A 19,808-nucleotide genomic window follows, 5' to 3' on the forward strand; every position below is an offset into this window, starting at 1 on the left:
TTGTAGTAATTCTTATTATCTTTAGCGTTTCTTCTGTCTTCCATCATACATAGAGTCATCATACATCTCCTCAGTCCCCATTTCTTTTTAATTGTTCTTTCAGGTTTTAAGTATTTCTCTGTTATTTCTTGACTTACTTTGTGCAAATTTTCTAGTTCTACATCTGTGTTATCTGTTTCTGTATGAGCCCATGGTTTTTCTGTACGAGCCCACCTTTTTTCTTTTAGGCGTTTTTGTACCTTTTCCTTTACTGTTTTATTTTTCAGTTGGTTAATATCGTACTTCATAATTTTTGGTCTTTGAACTTTCTCTAAACTAAGTTTCATTTTGGCGATAAGTGGATTGGGGTCTGAATTTATGTCGGATCCCGGGTACGCTTTAACAGATGTTATAGAGTTTCTAAATCGTTTGTTAATAAGAATATAGTCTATTTGACTTCGTACTGTGTGATCTGGAGTAAGCTAAATCTGAGGTTAAGCTTTTTAAATTCCTATGAATAAATTTTGATAGATGTGGGCACAGGTGTGGAGTGTTTGAACAATTTGTACATTTTTTGTAAAGTTAGGTAAGATGGTAAGTACTTCTTCGAAGTGTGCTTTCGTGAATAATGACTTCCGTACAGTGGAAATGAAAGTATATGATTTTTTATTTTTATTCGTTTTTCTTCACTAATTTTCGTTTTTGGTGTCTTTCCTCTTTTATCTTCTACATCAGTACCTGCGATCGTAGATTGAATCTTACTGGCGATAGTTAAAACAAAGTTTTTGCTTTCATAGAAAACATTAAGAATACAACCACGGCAGATAGGCTCAAACCAAAGTTCTTGACCTGCATTTAACCTTGTTCAGATCCATTGTTCTTGGTCGATGTGAAGCAGTTTCTTTCACTTAAATAAGAGATGCCATGTATGTTGCTCTCTTTGAGTACGAACCTAAACCCCAATTTTCATCAAAACACTTTTTTAACTCGTTTGCATTAAAACGATCTTTACATTTCATTCGACATGAGCTTAATACTTTGGCTTCGCGCGAACGTATTGGTTTGCCTTGTAACGTAAGATAACCTTTTCCTAAATTTCGCTGTAATTTCTTCTCAGCTTTGTATATCCTTGTGCTTAGTTTTTCTATGCGTGCATACTTATACATTTCACACGGTATAATATTAACGAAAACATTGGAAGTGATAAGAAACGTGAGAAACGCAATGTAATCAATACCCAAATTACAAATTGAATGAATCATTTACATAATATCCTTTTTCATAACTCCCTCAGTCTTTTCGCTAGCCAGCAATTTCACTGATAACTGTACCTATAATAATCAGTTAAGTCAAACGTTTGGTTAGTTATACTTCGATCTAAACCAGATAAAAGGACTTGATTGGGTTCATCTCTATAAAGGTGGGTACACATATGCGAGCCAAACGGTATACGTACCGTACGCGTACAGATCCTTGAAAAATATTCTACATCGTACTGATCGCATACTTATCTCGATCCATGGAAAGCGACAAACCAACAACGAACACACATGTGCGAAATGATTCATTTTATTTATAATTTGGGTACTGATTTATGTTTCTGTTTTTGCTTGTTTAACAAAAATAAAAATATGTACAATAATCAGTTTACTGTTTTCTCACGTCTCTCTAGGAAGGAACACGTCATTCACACAATATCGATTTGATGAGACAATAAAAATGGTCGCTGCTTCTAGTAAGCGTCGTCCAAACTGAAAGACGAGCTTCCTTTGAAGTCGTGGAATAAACCGCAACAATTTGGTTCGCAACGAGTCACGATGAAACAGTACGCAAGCGGTTTTTTCTGCTGTACACATTAACGAATATAGCGTTGGCATACCGTATGCATACCGTTTGGCTCGTATATGTGTACCGACCTTAAAATGGATAAAATTGTGAGTATGAAAAAGGTCACTATTTGATAGGGAACCACAGGTATAACATTTGACTTGTCTTTTTTATGCCAGCGGTAGATAATTTTTTTAGGTGATTTTAATAAATATAAAAATTTTCTCAAAAACTGACTTGTCTGCTTATGTCCGCCGACCACATATATGTGACATCCAGTTTGGATTCAGAGGAGGACTAAGAACGAGAGAAGCTCTGTTCGCTTTTAACGTTCTCGCGCAAAGACGACTAGATATGAACCAGGATCTCTATGTTTGCTTTATAGATTGTCAAAGGACTTTTGATATAGTACGACATCAGAAATTCGTAAAGCTGTTAAAAGAAAAGAATGTGGATACGGCCTTAAGATGCTACGTGTTCTCGACTTTGTTTTATGGAATGGAAAGCTGGACACTAAATAGTGGATAATATAAAGAAGTTGGAATCATTTGAGATGTGGTGCTATAGAAGGATTTTTGAAAATACCATGGACCCAACGAGTTACAAATTCAGAAGTGTTAAGAATGCTACAAAAGGATTGCGAGGTCATAAAGCACATCAAAACAAGAAAGCTGGAATATTTAGGTCAGAGGTGCGAAACATGAGATATTAAGGTTCATAACGCAAGGTAAAATCACGGGTAAAAGATCCATAGGAAAACGAAGAATTTCCTGGCTAAGAAACCTAAGAGAATGGTATAGTTGCATCTCAGTAGATCTTTTCGAAACAGCCGCCAATAAGATATGGATAGCTGTGATGATAGCCAACCTCCGATAGGAGAAGTAACTACAAGAAGAAGAAGATGGCATTTTCCGTGACGTGCGATCGTTTGTAATGCGAAAGTTTAAATTCTGCGTTAATACTTCAAATGCCTCATATTTATTGCCAAAACTTAAAATCTAAATTTCATGTTATAGGTTTTTGAAAGCCTATGGAAGACTATAACATAGGAAATTTTACTACGACCTGTTAATAAAAGTGATACATTTTATTGGTCTCATGAGAATCGTAAAAAATGGCAAAAATTGCGCAATGTTTATTTATTGAACAGATTTGGAGAAACTGACTTCATTTGCGGCAAAATACAAAAGCTGCACTCTTCACCTTAAAAACGCATTTTGATTTTTGTCGATAAGACACTGTAATCAAAAGATATCGACAGATTTTTGGTAAATCGATTTTTTCCAATCGATGTTTTAGAGGGCTGGGGTAGGAATAGTAAACTTTTTTCCATATTTTTTGGGGTCCCAAAATTGACATTTTTATATAGCATTTTACATAGCAAAATTCAGCTTGTATGATTTTTAGAGGTCAAATCTCTGACGACTTGACTAAATGATGAACTGCAATTTTTATGTACCATGAGAAAACTTATTAGAATTTACTAATGTTTGTATTTTGAGAACGGTTTCCGAATTGGAAATTGAAACGTCAATAAACTTACTTTAACGTTTAATTGTGGCTTATTCCCATTTAAATAGTAATTTTTATTATTTGTTTTTTTTATGTATCTCATGATTATTCTTCGGATATCCGATGTATATCGGTTCTCGAAATATAATAGGTAAACATGTAGATAATTAAATATTAATACATAATATATCCTTTTAGGATCATCGCTTGCCAATTACACACCGAAAGGTACCGAATCTTTCCAGCCTGGTATAACGAGAAGCGTCCCGCAGATGCCACCCTCTTCTTCGAACAAAGTTGAGTCGGCTGAAATGGAGCAAAATTTTGAACTAGACGAAATCGATAAACCGTTCAGCTCCGGACATACTGCGGATATACTATTTTAACTTGCAGGAAATTTTTAAATTATACAGTGTTTGTTGTGAAGTCAAGAAAGACCACATCATTTTGAGAATTACTTTGAGTGTCAAAAGTGCTTGAAAAGCTTTAATATGTAATATTTTAAATTTCCTCAGTCAGTTCGCGTGTTGATCGATCAGTTTGTGGAATTATTACCAATTTTATAAAACTGCAGTATAAATTTACGAAATGATGTGGTCAAAATAAGCCAGCTGAGCTGAGGTTAAAGAAATCAATTGGAAAAGAGATAATTTTAATATTTGCCTTTAAAATGCTATTTTACTCATAAAAATGTTTTCAAAAATGGAATATTTATTTATAAAAACAACTTTTGGTATGTTGTGCCTTAGTTGAAATCAAATATTACTAAAAGTTTATCTCTATAGCTCATTTTTATTCCATCTCTGTAGACACAATTTAATATTTATGAGCTATTTAGCTTTTTAACTCGGAATGACAGCACTTCTGATTTAGTTGGTCATTTTTAGACAGCATTTTATTGAATATAAAATTTTATTGAATACATTTTTTGGATTATTTTCGGTACTTTTACTTTTTATTAACTTTGTATTACTTATAAAATTAACAAACACTTTTCGAACTGATTCATTTTTAGCACAGTGGCTTTAACAAACTTGTCTAATCTCTTTCGAACACAACTCTTAAACAACAAAAGTATTTGTACATTGAAATTCCAGATGAGCATTCCAGTATTCGAAGCTATCACATCTTTTGGAGATATTTACACATTTGTACATTATTTTTTCTACTTTTTACATGTTTCGCAAACCTTTTTTACTCCAATATATTATTACCAACGCTAACGAAGGTGGGTAGGAGTAAATAACGTTTGATGTTGATGGTATATTAAACGCAGAACCTTATTCGTTTTACGGCACCTGTTCAAAATTTGCAGTGTTGTCATATATTGCGATAGGTAAGAAAGTTTGTAGTTCTGGCAAGAGTGCACGCCAGGTAATGTTTTGGACACACTGTTGATTTATAAATTAACGGGCGAATGTTTTATCACTATTTTAACTAGTTTTAAATGATTCCAAATAGATGATATCTACTGTGCTAGGTGTTTTTGTTGATTTTTTTTCTTGACCACCGCCATATATACTATTCATGAATCTTTACTGTAAATAAAACGGCAAGTCTTTTGATCTCAATTTTATCAAGTTTTAACAGAGTCCTAATAGGTGCTAAGTAAAAAGATATATTATTGTCAGATTATTTATTAAACTCTTTCACATATTTATATCTCCTATCTATTGTCCTGTACGTGGTGGTCAGAAAATTTCCCGGAATAATAATAAAACAGACAATTTAGGGTTTCAAATAAGTTTTATTTTTCAACATAATCTCCTCTTATATCGATACATTTCATTCAGCTCGTTCCGATATCGTTGTACCTTTCTGTACCATTCCTCTGGAAGTACTGCAAAGTACTCGCCAACAGCAGCAATGCCTTCTTTAGCGGAGGAAAAGCGCTGGGCTATAGGGTGGATGTTTCAGCACTTCAGCACGGGCAGGTGCATTGTGCTGATCAAAAAGATTTTTCTTTTTATAAGCTGGGTCTGTTTTCACGAATACTTGCGTCCAGTTTGATCAGAAGTTGAGAACAGTATTTAAAATTATGTTTTCTTTCGCATTCAGAAACACTAACAATAAGATCTCTCACGCCGATGTCACTATACTCGTCTTCTTTGGTTTGCTGACGATTCGGTTTTTATCATTAGAGTATTAGCAAATTCGCACATCTTTATACGCTGATCTTCCAAAATCATGTGCACATTCATCTCGATGATTTCCGGCAGTGTTTGAGGTACGCAAAATGAACGAGGCGCGTTGCTCAGAATCGGGAGAGATGTGGACGTGGTTCTTTCGACATTCTTACTAGCACATAAACAAAAGAAAAATAGAAAAGAAACATTAGGAGCTACTAGAGCTAAACCAAGAATCATAAAATCAAAGAAAAAAAATCATAAATAATTAGCCATAAAGCGCTTTGTCTTTTCTTCAAAAATCTTCTCTTAAAACCAAAATTCATGCAAAACTGTTAGCAATTATTTATTTGTGGTCCAAGAGGAAAGAAAAAAATATTATTACCCGAAACATAAATTTAATTGGACGTATTATTTTACATCTTACAACAAAAATGTTCATTACATCTTTACATAAAGTTTAATATAAATTTCTCTCGATTACCTGGTAAAAATACTTAAAACTGATCTTAAACTGATTTTAAAAAATTAAAATTTAAAATTCACCTGGGTCATAATTATATCATGATATGTAGTTTTTTAGTTCTTAAAATCTACATACAAATTCAGTGTTATATATAAAAATACAGTGATGATAAAACATGCAAAAAATTACGGGATGTACCCCTTCAAAAAACATTAACACTGCACTCCACTGGGAACATGTAAAAGAAAAGTAAAACTAACTAGATATGTTTCCTTTTTCATATTGACCACCAAACGGAAATATTCAGCTAAATAATTATCTGCTAAAGCAAGATAAAAAAAAGGTAAAAACTTACTGTGAATTTCTTTGTTTTTTTCTATACTTGCTTTCATTGTAGACTTGCCGATTCTTTTAATAGAAGAAAGACTGTTTTCCAATATTAAGTAAACCATAGGATGTTTCTCAACAATAAAAAACAAAAAACAACTTATACTTCCACTCCCATCTTTGGCGAGCGAACGAAACAGAAATTTTTATTTAACTTTTAATGGACTCAACTGCAAATTGTTGATACTATGAGAAAACACCAATACGTGGAGAAAGAAGCCAGACTACCGGCTTGTTCAAAATCTGAACTGGTAATGAATAATATTTCTCATACATCACCGCAATTACAGTCGCAAAGATTCATCCACGGGCTAAGACACTCGACGCCGAATCGTTTGATCTGCGCTTTATTTCCTTCGATTCTCATGCCGGTCTTGATTGAAACTTCAATAAAAGGCAACTTGGGCTGAATAAAATAAATACTTGAATTTTTGTTTATTCTATTCTAAGAGACACTTAAAGTGTGTTTCTTCGAAATTTTAAAATGTTTATAAAACTTTCGTTCGAAGATTTGTAATACGTAGATTAAAACCTTACACAGAATGGAAATTGAAATGCGTGAATTAAAACTTTATAAGTTTTTTGAATCGTTACAAACTTCTTTTGCGAAGACTATTATGACTGCACGATATTTGGTATTTTCTATTTTTAACACCACACTCCTCCCTTGCTTCAAACGATTACTTACACTCGACTGCTACCTGAAATCACTTGCAATTTTACATGGCGTCAACTACAACTAATGTGTACCAACCTAACGGGGAGAATCATGCGAGTAATGCGAGGCCGGAAACTTATCAGTCCTTTTTAGTGGAATATTTTTATATGCTGATATTATTTTACAATCTTTATTATGAAAAACAGCTTTCTAATTCTTTCCCAAACCAACATTCTTTTTTTCTGTAACTTATTAGTCCGATTTTTTTATTAGTTCTTCGTAATGTTCCTCTATTTTAATTCTCGCTTGACATACTGCGATTTATTAATAAATACTCTCTGACAAATTGTAAGAACATGTTAAGTCATATTAGAGAAAATGACTGGTTATTCGTCATTTAATTTAAAATTAACAGATATATGTGTCTTGGAAACTACACTTTTTTTTAGGTAAATTTGTTAATTATTTTATAGCATATTCGTTGGTTTTGAAATTATGTATAACGAAAAAGGGTCTGCGTTTACTCTAATGTATTTATTAAGGGAATCAAATTTAAAAAAAAAAAGGTAAAAAGGGTACAATATGTAATTATTATTTTTTCGTATTAAGAGTAGTGAAATATTTGCCAATTTTGAAAACCTAAATATTTTAGATCTCTTGTTTGTTGTTTTCATATTAAAAAATGTGTATTTATGTATATTATGCATTTAAAAAGTAAGTGTGTGTGAAAAATGTTTTCCCAGTCTTTTTAAATTAAATACTTAGCGGTGTAACTGCTGTTTTGATTGATAAAATATCGCCGGATTTTTTGCTTTTACGAGCTAGAAATTAAACAAACATTCCATCATTATATCTACAATATACCAAGTTAATTCTTCCCAGCCAGCTGTGTTTTAATCCATAAAACCTAATTTAATACATTTTTGATTAACTAAATTAGGGCATCTGTTAATAGTTTTTTTGTAATATAATTTTAAAGATCATGTTCCTAGATTTTTGTTCGTTTCTGTCGCGCCAGTTCAAAATAACGACCATTCAATGTTCAATGGCAACAGTGTAAAAGAAATGTTTTTCTTTGACACTGTTGCCATTGAACAGTATGAACTACCCCTAAATGTTTTTCTAAATTTTTCCAGTTTCTCACATTGTGACAAGATTCATTTATTTATTTATTGACGTGTATCAAATACATGACGCCATCAAGGTTTTTCCTGAAGGACAGTGTATGACATTTAACACCTTATTTGGATGCTCTTATGTCACTCAGTATTCAGATTTTTGTGCGATTCTCTCACGACGTTTTAAAATGGCGACCGTTGAGTTTTTGAAAATTACCTTAAATTGTCTTCATTTGTTTAAGTTATTTTGCGTAAAATGGTTTAAGTCGTTTTAATCAAAATTTTCTACATGTCTGTTTACTTATGCATCTAAATTACCCTCAACTGATTTGGTTTTTCTTATAACATTGATAGCCTCGTGTGTGATACTAACAAAAAACGGTCGTAATAAAATAAAACCAAATTTGAAAAATAATGCTGTTAATGAATATATAAGCAACTAAATCATCAAGTTAATATCTTCAGTATCAGATAAAGTAATCATACTTTCGTCTTCTACACCTTCAGGATGATTTTCAATACACCTCATAGTGATTCGTTAACAAAGTTGATATGCTTTTTATTTTATCTGGTTTTAAACGTCCCTCTACATTCAATGGTTCTAACTGGATTTTAGTAATATTCTTTCCCTTCTTGCAGATGCTCTTGGGCTCAAAAAGTACATTTTTATAAAACGATTCGCCTGTGATATAAAAACATCCTTTCTTGTTTTTTTGAAAATAATAATCGTTTAGATGGTTGAAAACCAAAATGCCAGAATCCAGTACTTTTAAAAACTTTTTGCTCCTTACATTTCCAGTCAAAAACTGTGTAATCTTCTCCCATCTTCTGCACTGTGGAATAATCTTTAATAAAATTAATATACGTTTCTGGATCAATTATAGTAGTTCATTTTTTAACTTTTCTTTTTATTTGAACAAAGACTCGATTGGGGGGAAGGAAAGAATTACCGACTACGGGGTATACGAGTTCTATACATTTTATATGAGGTGGTGCACATCATTCTAGCCAGTATTGGACCATTTCAACCATTGTGATATTCTTATTCTGACCCACACAACCATCAGCCACTAAACACTTCTACCGAATCACTTTCCACAGAAAATTTTCCAATCACGTATCAAACGCCAAGTGAAACTGAGTTAATGAGCAATATTAAACAACTAAAATTAAGGTACCCCCAAACAATTGATTAATAAAGCCAAATTGATATTATGAAGCCTAAAAACTGAAACATTTGTTTTCTTTTATACGCCTACATGCGGGAAGAATAGTCAATTAAAAACATAAAAAAGTAGCTCTTAATTTTGGTAATGTGTTTTATTCTTGTCGTGTTTATTGTCATTATCAGGTATTTTGTATTTTATTCTTTGTTTGTAAATTACAGATTTATTCATTTTTTGGGGTTATTAAGGTTTTCAAATAACAGCTACATAATATAGCCCACCTCTTTTACATATTTCTAAAATTTTAGTTCATATTTATCTTTTCTTTGTAATGTACAATTTAATTGTTTTGGTTTTAGCTGGTGGAGTATTTCTTCTTCTTCTTTTTCTTCTTAAAGTGCCTATCCGTTCCGGACGTTGGCGATCATCACGGCTATCTTCACTTTGCTTATTGCAGCGCGGAACAGTTCAGTGGTAGTCGTGTTATACCACTTTCGCAAATTTTGAAGCCAGGAAATGCGTCTTCTTCCCGGTCCTCTCTTACCATTTACTTTCCCTTGGAGAATCAGCTGGAGAAGGCCGTAACGTTCTTGATTTCTCATTACATGACCTAGATATTCCAACTTGGGAATTCCAACTTGGTGGAGTATTACATTTATAATTTTTCTATCTTTTTTTATTTGTTTTATATGTATTTTTTTATTTTCTCGGTTATTTTTATTTTTACAGAGACACTACATACACTCAGGGGTCTTTCAGAGTGATTTAGACAAAACACAGACCTGATCACGGGTAAATTTGGAGAATATTCAGGGAATAATTCATTTATACATTTACTTTTATTCTCAAAATGTGCTCAAAGAATACATTGAACGTGAGATATCTTCAATCATTAAAATTTGTAGTAGGATTATAAGGTTTCTTTGAATTTTTATACCCTTTCATCACATTGTTTAGCACACTTACATCAGTAGCTATATTTTTACAACCTAATATCATATTATATTCCCCATTTATAAACATGAACAATTTACAGTTTCTAACAATTTTTAATTTAAACAGATTTTAAATACTTTTTTAATATAATCTTTTATTACTAGATTTAAATACCTCGTTCCACTTTCTAACTATTGTTTTTTCGCAATCTGATACTACATATTATACTATATCTCATTATCTGTTAAATCCCGTAAGTATTGTACAAGGACCTCCAGTAGTGCTATAAATTCCGCAAGGGTAAACATTTGCTGTAGACTGCAGATTAACTGCAGACATTTTGTTATTGAATAGAACTGTATTACAAATTTTGTCATCAGAACGCGGCCTGTGGTTTTTTAGGCTCTGTGAAAAGGTAAGAATGGCGTGGGAAATAATTATCTACATTTTCATCAACGCCTTTCTGTCTAATTTGACTAGAAATTAACCAGTAATTTATTAGTAATATTAGATTACTCTTAATTATTTCATCTATTGAATCTACTGCTTCCAATACTCGTTTCCAATTTCAACGCGCGCTTCTTATTACGTTAAATCCATTAAATGCAACATTTGCATTTTTTCTCATTAGATCACTGTTTTTTTTTTGTTAAACATGATGGTAAAAAAATAGCTCCACAATCTAATATTGATCTTATATATATGATCTGAAAAGTAATAGTGCAACATTTGGGTCTGATCCCCGGAGGTTTTACAGATTGATCTTAAGATATTTAATCCTTTTTCAGTTTTTTGGATTGTATATTTTTTTCATGATACAAGTTTTGTCTAATACAGTAAATAAATATTTGACTGAAAGAATTATACAATCTGAATAAATATCAAACCGATAGAAAAAATATTGCTATAGATATAGATAAAATTTAAGAAAGAAATAAAATCACAGTAGTCACTGCGAAATCTATGGCACTATCATACTTACGAAGTCATATATTCATGACATAGGATATAAACACGGTTGTGTCTTCCAAATGTCAACCCAAAACCAAGAGAATAATGCAGGTATTGGCAGAGTTTGAATTCATGTGTAATTTCACATGTTCTTCATTATTTTAAAAATCTGTCCAGTAATTTCTAATTTTATTTGATTCTACTTAAATGGCGTAGGGGATAACCTTGATCAATAAGGCGGTTCCCCCAGGTTTAGGCCCTTCCATTGCACATCGGGTAGGCTGACCCCTGCGATTATCCCTAATGCGGATAACTCGGGCGCGTTATTTTTGGTCAGTTTTCAACCAAGACTGCATGAGTGAACTTTATTAACCAAAATCTATTCTTGACTATTGTTTCAGTTTTTGGTATATTCATTCCTGTAAGTTTAGCTATGTAAAATTAATGTTATTCATCTTTTATTATCAACAGGGCCAAAAAGAGACCAATAGTGAAATTATCTTGTTTGAATTACTTGGTTTCGTAGATTCATAATTACTTCCTTTTTAATTTTGATTCCCGCCGTAGATGTTAAGGAATATTGCGAACTGCTTTAATATTTTAATAAGTACTTTTATCTAGTATATAAGGTAATTGAAATTAAGTGAATAATTGTACTGATCACTAAATTTATTCCTACTGTAAATTTTTTGTTTTACCCTTAGTTTAAATGTTTAAGTTTTTTTATTTATAATCTGTGATTTTGAGAATTTGTGAGGACCAACAATGTTTTGTGTTTTCCACGTTGCTTCTGTTTAATGTAGCTTTTTGCTTATCTTTGATTTAATTATACAATATATACAAAGTATGTACATGTTTTATTTTCCACAATTCCAATACACGGTAACGTCAAAACAAAGTCTTAATTAGATACAAAACGTATAAAAAACAAAAATAATTAATATATACTTTTAATAATATGTACCTTTTATAAAGGAATTTTTAAATAAAAAAAATTTTTGTGATACATGGTGTATAGCCAGCTACAGGAATTTAGTTTCCTTGTGGATTTTACATAATTTGACGGTATGGTCAACTTGGCCCCTCAGTGCATGCGCTTAGCTACTAAAAGATGCACTTTGAAGCTAGATATTTGGTTCATCTCCCAATGTATAAATAATCAAGTCTTCCCTAAAAAGAAAAAAAGTTTAATATCGATGGCTTAAAGCACACTTATTGTATGTCCGTTTTTTTCATTATTTCAGTTATGTCCTGTACCTTGATGACCTCGTAACAGTCTATCATCCTGCACAGATATTGCATGTCTTAAAACATTTGGTGTGATATAATTGACATTTCAAAACTGTGAATTAAGCTCAAAAATGTATTATGAAGGGCACAATTGTTGCATGTCCATATACAATATCTGTGCTCTTAGCAATCAAAAGAATAAGGGCAGAATATTGTATGTCCAGGACATGCAATAATTGTACACAAAATAATGTCACTATCAACACGCCAGCTGGAATTTTAGCAACTTCTGCGGTGTGTGTTTTTGAGGTTATTGCTGTTAGAGTATTTCTTTTTGCTGTAAAGTGAATTTATTGTTTTTGTTTTAACGATAACACTAATGGAACAACGTACCAGAAGTTATAAACTATTGCAGTTAGCACTGAGTAACGAATATTTCAGTGAAAATGAACCACCTAGTGAGTTGACAACAACTCTACAACTCCATCAAAATTGTAAGTAACTATTTTTATTAATTATAATTCAATTGTTGATGACAATACATGAATCAATTATACAAAAGTGTGTTATTGTTGATAAGAAAACACATTTTGTAGAAATATGTGATTATGTAGATAGAGATTTACGATACAAACGAGAGAAGCCAAGATAGCCGAGCGATCTAACTAGTTGAGTTTAGATTGCAGTCCACTCTTTAGTGTGGGTTCGAATTCCACTTGTGGCAACTTTTTTTTTTAGTTTTATTACCTTGTTCCAAAAATGGCTGAAAAATCAATCACAAGGCATGACTAAACAGTAGGCAATAAATTTATGTTTTAGTTTTTAGTACATTAATAAAGCGAAGTGCTTGATTTTTTTAAACATATATTTATTCGTCTTTCAGCTGATGAACCGAATCCTGAGCTTAGTACTGGGATTGACGAAAATGTGGACAATGCTGTCTACCAGATTTTAACTCCAGTAATATACAGTGACATCATCACATCTGCTGGATTCGGTGAGAGTATTTGTACTACATAGTCAAAAAATGACATCATTCCATCTACCTCATCGCAAAATTTATATTCTCCGGCTAAACAAAGTGAAATCTACGACTCCTTTAAATCGACCAGTGGAATGATACATGACTCAAGCCAACATAGTGATTTTTCTGATTCTGATGAATCCTATGTACCTATGTACCAAATTTTTCAGAGCTGTCTAGTGATGAAAATCGTAATATAGGAGAAGTTGTTCAAGAGAATTTTAATCCAGAACCGTCCACCAATACAGTGACACCTGGTAAAAACTGTGCAAGTGTTTTTACTACAGACTCGAACAATGATGCAATTCCATCTAGCTCATCTACCGATCTCCAACGTTCCCCAGCTGAAGAAATTTATCCAGGTTTAACAAGAAAACGAAAGAGGATTGCAGATCCCTCCACTTGGACCAGAAATGTGAGAAAGGAAAAACGTGTGTCAGGTAAGACGTATGTAAACCGAGCTGGAAAAATAATTCCTGAAAAAAAAGTTGAAGGTGTTGACTGCTCTAAATGTCGTTTTAAATGCTCCCAAAAAATATGTCAAATGCAAAGAGAAAAGATATTCAAAGATTATTGGCAGCTGAAATATCCAAGTAGACAAAAATCTTTCATTTGTGCAGTTGTAAAAAAGAATTTAATCTTACGAGCACGTCCACGTCAAGAAAACTCTGCAGGACGGAAAAAGTATTCCAAGTATTATTACTTACCAGACGAAAATAAAGAAAATCAAAGAGTATGTCTTAAATTTTTCTGTAAGACTTTGAGCATAAGTTTTCAAGTTATAGACCTGGCACTGGCTGGGCGTGGCGAATCAGGAGCGTGCGTGGGGACCGATAAAAGAAAAGGCCGTAAGGCTCCTAATACTACAGATGCAAATATAATTGCTAAAGCTAAGGAACATATCGATTCCTTTCCTCACTATTGTAGGAAAGTCACTATTGTAGAAGAGACTCAAAGAAGCTTTACTTATCGTGCGATTTGAATGTTTCCATTTTATATAGACTCTATGAACAATTTTGCCAGGAGAATAATATACCTAAGTGTACTATAAATGTATACAGATCTGTTTTCAATAGCTACGAACCTCCATTAAGTTTTTATAAACCAAAAAAAGATAAGTGTTCTCACTGTAATAGGTATAAAAATGCTTCAGACAAGTCCGCCTTAGAAAATGACTATCAAGCTCATAAAAAGAGAGAAACTGACTCGCTTAAGATGAAGGCTGAATATAAGAAATGATCAATAGATGAAAAAGGTGTAACATTTCGATCAATTTCATTTGACTTGCAGGCAGTTTTATCTGTGCCCTATGCTGGTGATGCTCAAATCTACTAAAGACACAAACTTTACGATATTTGATTATTGTAATAGTGACGGACATTATTACGTCTGGGACGAAACAAATGGAGGAAAAGGAACGTCTGAAATCGCATCCTGTTTGTTGCAGTATATTTCAAACCTTCCTAGTACTGTTAAACATGTAAGCACATTTTCCGATACTTGCGGGAGTCAGAATCGCAACAAAAATATGGCAGCAGCTATGTTATATGCGGTAAATACGATACAACATCTAGAGACGATTGATTTAAAATTCATGGAAAGTGGCCACTCCTACTTAGAGGCAGATTCAATTCATGCCACTATCGAGAGGGCTAAAAAACATAAATCGGTTTATTCCACACGCGAATGGGCTCTCCTTATCGAAATGGCGAGAATCAAACCAGGGACACAAAACACATGTTCTAGGCTATGAGGACATGTTTGACTTTCAAGCTCTGACCACTCTCATGATTATGAACACAAAGTTGAACGTGAATAATGAAACAGTTCAGTGGCTTAAACTTAAGTGGCTTCGTTTTGAAAAGAGTAAGCCATTCACCATACAGTATAAATATAACTTGTACGACGAAGATTTCTATTGTTTGGATGTGTCAGCCACACGAAGGGACACAAGAACATCACCTACCTGGAAAGAAGTCTCATTGAAAAAAAAAATACTCCAAGCAACTGCCAATATCCATGGCCAAGAAAAAAGATCTATTATACTTGTGTAATGTTCTAGTTATACCCAAAGACTACAAAGGTGCCATAGATTCTCTACCTACCAAAGTCAATTTGTAAGACAGAGTTCCAGTAGAAAGCGATTCTGAAAGTGATAAATAGACTGTTGACGTTGTTTATTGTGTTAACATGAATAAATACATTTATATTCTCATATCTTTATTTTTATTTCCATAAAACGTCCAATAATTAAATCAAAATAATGATGTACACTGATTGTATGTCCATACTTTTTTTAAAAAAAGTCTTCTTTAATTTTTTTGTGAGGAAAGGTATTTATTTTTTTACTCATTTCAATGTTCATTTAATGACGTTTTATGAAAAAATTATGTAAAGTATAATATTGAATGTAATGCTGTGCTACAAGAGCTTAAACATTCAAAATCGATTTTCTCAAAAAGTACATTAAAGGACATACAATAAGTGTGCTGTAAGCCATCGATATATACCTTTTATAAAGGAATTTTTAAATAAAAAAAAAATGTTATACAGCTGGTTCCCAAAAAAACTGATACGACTCTTAAAGCGTATTTTGTAGAAAATAGAGCAGTGTATTTTGAAGGATAAATAATTATTATTTACATACTGTCACTGCCAAATCTTAAAATTTGTCAGCTAACTTATTCTGTTCAACCTCAAAAAATGGCTCCACATGCTAGCAAAGAACTAAAAGCAAGAATTGTAACGAAATTAGAAGATAGTTGGTGACTATCTACCGTAGCGAACCATTTTAACGTAAGTAGAATAACAGTTTTTAATATCAATAAAAGATGAAGAGAAAAAGAAACTCTCGAAAGAAAGCAAGGTTCTGGAAGACCAAAAATATCTACCGCTCATGGAGATCGTATGCTTTTGGAGAGATTAGAAGAGAATCCTTTTCAAGATGCGAAAACTGCAAGAATTATGTCACAGTTTCCGGGAAGAAAGACAACAACTTGGCGCAGAATTAAAGCGTCACGTCTTAGGTACCGAACTGCAAAAAAACAAGCTCTTACACCACAAGAGAAGCAATCAAGACTTATATTTGCTTTAAGCCATCAGCTACAAAATCAAGATTTTTTGGACAGGCTAATATTTACGGATGGTCATTTTAGCGCCAATGTATGGGGATGGATTTCATCTAGAGGAATAGGAATGGTATAGCGTATTGATGGCAGGTTTGTTGGGCAGACTTATCTGAATATTCTAGAAAACATCATATTTCCCAATGTGGAATAGTTGTATCCAGAAAATAATTGTATCCTCCAACAAGATAATTGTCCTGTTCACACTGCAAATGTAATAAACCAGTTGCTCCAGAATAACAACATCGAAACCTTACCATGGCCCAGCTACAGTCCAGATTTAAACCCAATCGAGAATGTGTGGGGGGTTATTATAAAACGGTTGTATCGGCGTAATTTTATACCTCAAAATGCTGAACAGCTGTGGCACGGTATACAACAGGTTTGAGATGAGCTCTCTGAAGAATACAATTTCATAGTTCCTTTCACGCAGATGGACCGAAGACTACAAGCTGTTATCTATGCTGATGGAGATATTACAAAATATTAATTTTATTTTTACATATCTAAATTTACTAGAGTTTTGGTCTTTCAGACCCTCGCTTTCTTTCTAGAGTTTCTTGTTCCCTCCATTTTTTATTAATAAAAAAACTGTGGTTCTGCTTATGTCAAAATGTTTTGCTGTCCAGTTATCTTTTAATTTGGTTACAATTCTTGCTTTAATATATTGTTGAGTTAAGTCGTTTGTTTTATTTCTTAATAATAATAAAAATAATATCAATATTTAGACCTTAATAATTATTACAATTTATGAATTTATGAATAATCAATTGTTTGTGTTTTGATAAAATGCGTTAGGCTTTCACAGCCATCGTTTAACTTGTTTATTTGTTTGTTCGGGCTGTTAGGCCGTTGTCTTCTGAAATTAGTTCTCGACGTTTCGCCAATACTAGGGGTTGGCATCTTCTGGAGATGTTACTGCTTCGCTTGTAAGCTGAAACTGACGCCGCGTTGTAGTACAACTAGTAGAACTAATCTCAGAAGACAACGGCCTAACAGCCCGAACAAACAGTTTAACCTTTAACTACTCGCGCATCAAGTTATAACATAAGTACATGCGTTGCGTACTTTATACAACACAAGAGAATACACTTAACAGCAGTTTTGTTTATTTTTTTAAATACACTTAGTTGTTTGTTATAAACCTTATTTATTAACATATTAATAATATTGAACATTTTGAATAAGTCAGAATGAAATTGTTATCAACAAATTTTTTGAAACCAAAGAGACATAATATGTACTTATACTAAAATATAAAAAATAACAGTCATAATGAAATATTTATTACACATCATCTAAGCTGTCATTTTTATTTTGACATTGTGTGCAAGTAACAACAGCAACAGATTGATCCTTGCAGACTGATCTAAGACAAATGCTTCATGTTATCGTTGTAGTCCGGTTTTTCTGTCTACCAATGCCAAAATAAAAACACCTTCCTCGTATTTTTGCTGGTGGTTCGTCATTCCGTTGAGCTATTTAAGGCCGCTTATATGTGTTTAGAAAAAGTCTTATGTTGGATGGCAAAGTATTTATTTCAGCTCGTTCTAAAAGATGTGGTTTCATCAATGATATTGCTAACGATTTTATAAAAAATTTCTTCTAAAGTTGGTTGGACTGTTGAAGTGAGCAAAATTATATAATATTTGACAATTTATTCCTACCACATTCAACATCTGAAAAAATTTAACTAAAGGCCACCTACGGTTAAGTCTTGCTACTTAATACGTAGTTATCTATGGTGTCAACCCCACCTTTGTGAGAATTATAGTCCATAACAATATTGGGCTTATTAGTGACCTGATATAGAGAGGAATCATAATGCATCGTGGAAAGTCTAATAACCGCTCTGTTCTTTTCTGGAACAAATGATACAGATACATAAGATGAACCTTCTATTCGATTTTTATTCGGTAAAAAATTTTTTGGGATATCCCTTTTATTTTTTTTTATTGTTCCAACTATTGAAGTCTTTTTTTCAACAGATCTATTGCTAACTTATAACTGGTGTACCAGTTATCACAAGTTAGATTGCGGTTTCTCCGTTCCATTTTTCAACCAATCGTTGTGTAATATCCCCTGGCTTATTCAATTTTTTGTAAGGCCCATCTAGTTGTTGCCCGCAGTACAATTCGATACCGGTCGCATAAAATGTTGTATGGCTCAACAGCAAATCTCACTAAATCAATTTTAACATATTTTGGCAAATTATTTCCTAAAAATGTTAACACGATCATCTGTCTTGGGACAAACTGTGTCTCATTATCGGAATCAATAATCCTACGTTTCATTCTTTTTACTTTTACAACTTTTTGGTCACTTTCAATATTCTCCAATATATACTTTTGGGCCAAAAAAGTGCCAACCTCTCTAATAATTGCCTTTTTATGGTTAAAAAATATAGGTATATAAGCGATCAAATTATTATCTTTTATTAATTTATGTTCTATAAAAGCATTTGCTATATTATAAGTCTTAAAAATAATTTTTACCTTATTTCTACCAATCAATTTTATATCAATAACATCGTTATTAAAAGTAGTATGTTTAAATAGATAATGACCAACTTTTACCGCTGATAATCGATCATTTTTATCGACTTGTTCTACAACAATATAGTACGGTCCAATATCAGTCGAAACATATTTGTTGTCTAAATTATATATTTTGTTATCAACTTCCATTTCGTTTTGCCTACCGTTTCCATCTGGTGGGTCTTTTCCAGACGGGGAAGCATCCCCGTCGGAAGAGTTACTCGTTATAAAATTATAAACTTGTACTTACCTTATCTATGAGTTTATGAAATAACAAACCAAAACAAACCTGCCTAAATTCGAGCAAAATGTAATTAATCGCGCTTCACGAGCCAACCTTAGAGTTCGGAAGAAACACCAATACTGAAAATGCAACTAATATCATTATGTTAAGAGAAAAACTGCTTCAAGCAGATGTTTTTACGAGAGTGTGTAATGTCTTTGCAATCTTATAACGCAAAAAAAAATAAGTAAGGTCGAATAACTTGAATAATTCTGTAATGGTTTCCAGACGATCATCCACAGCTTTACCACAGGGCTGCGGTATCTCCCACCTTTTGTTTAATATTTTTACAAAGGAAATACACGATGGAAAAATAATTATAATATTATACAGTATTCTGATGATTTTGTCGTTTATCACACTTACAAAAAATTAGAAGCAGGCATAACTGAGCTCACTTCACATATCATCTTTACAAGAGATAACCTACCCGATATTGATAATATAAATGGTACCTTTTATCCAGTATCAAATAAGGTAACT

The 19,808-nt window shown here is 32.6% G+C and overlaps 1 protein-coding gene and 1 non-coding gene across 2 annotated transcripts in view; both read left to right on the forward strand.

The window, feature by feature from the left end:
- The window catches only part of LOC140439603 (uncharacterized), a 136,913-nt gene extending 124,940 nt beyond the window's left edge, over nucleotides 1–11,973 (forward strand). Inside the window, exon 4 of the mRNA XM_072529620.1 lies at nucleotides 3,517–11,973. Within this exon, the coding sequence (XP_072385721.1) occupies nucleotides 3,517–3,704 (188 nt within the window). The 3' untranslated portion in view covers nucleotides 3,705–11,973. The remainder of the gene's footprint in view (nucleotides 1–3,516) is intronic.
- Nucleotides 11,326–11,491, forward strand: LOC140440401 (U1 spliceosomal RNA). Its single transcript, XR_011950820.1, has one exon. It is a non-coding gene; the product is annotated as a U1 spliceosomal RNA (small nuclear RNA).
- Nucleotides 11,974–19,808: the final 7,835 nt, after the last annotated feature.

This window comes from Diabrotica undecimpunctata, chromosome 4 (assembly GCF_040954645.1).
Source record: "Diabrotica undecimpunctata isolate CICGRU chromosome 4, icDiaUnde3, whole genome shotgun sequence".
NCBI classification, from domain to species: Eukaryota; Metazoa; Arthropoda; class Insecta; order Coleoptera; family Chrysomelidae; genus Diabrotica; species Diabrotica undecimpunctata.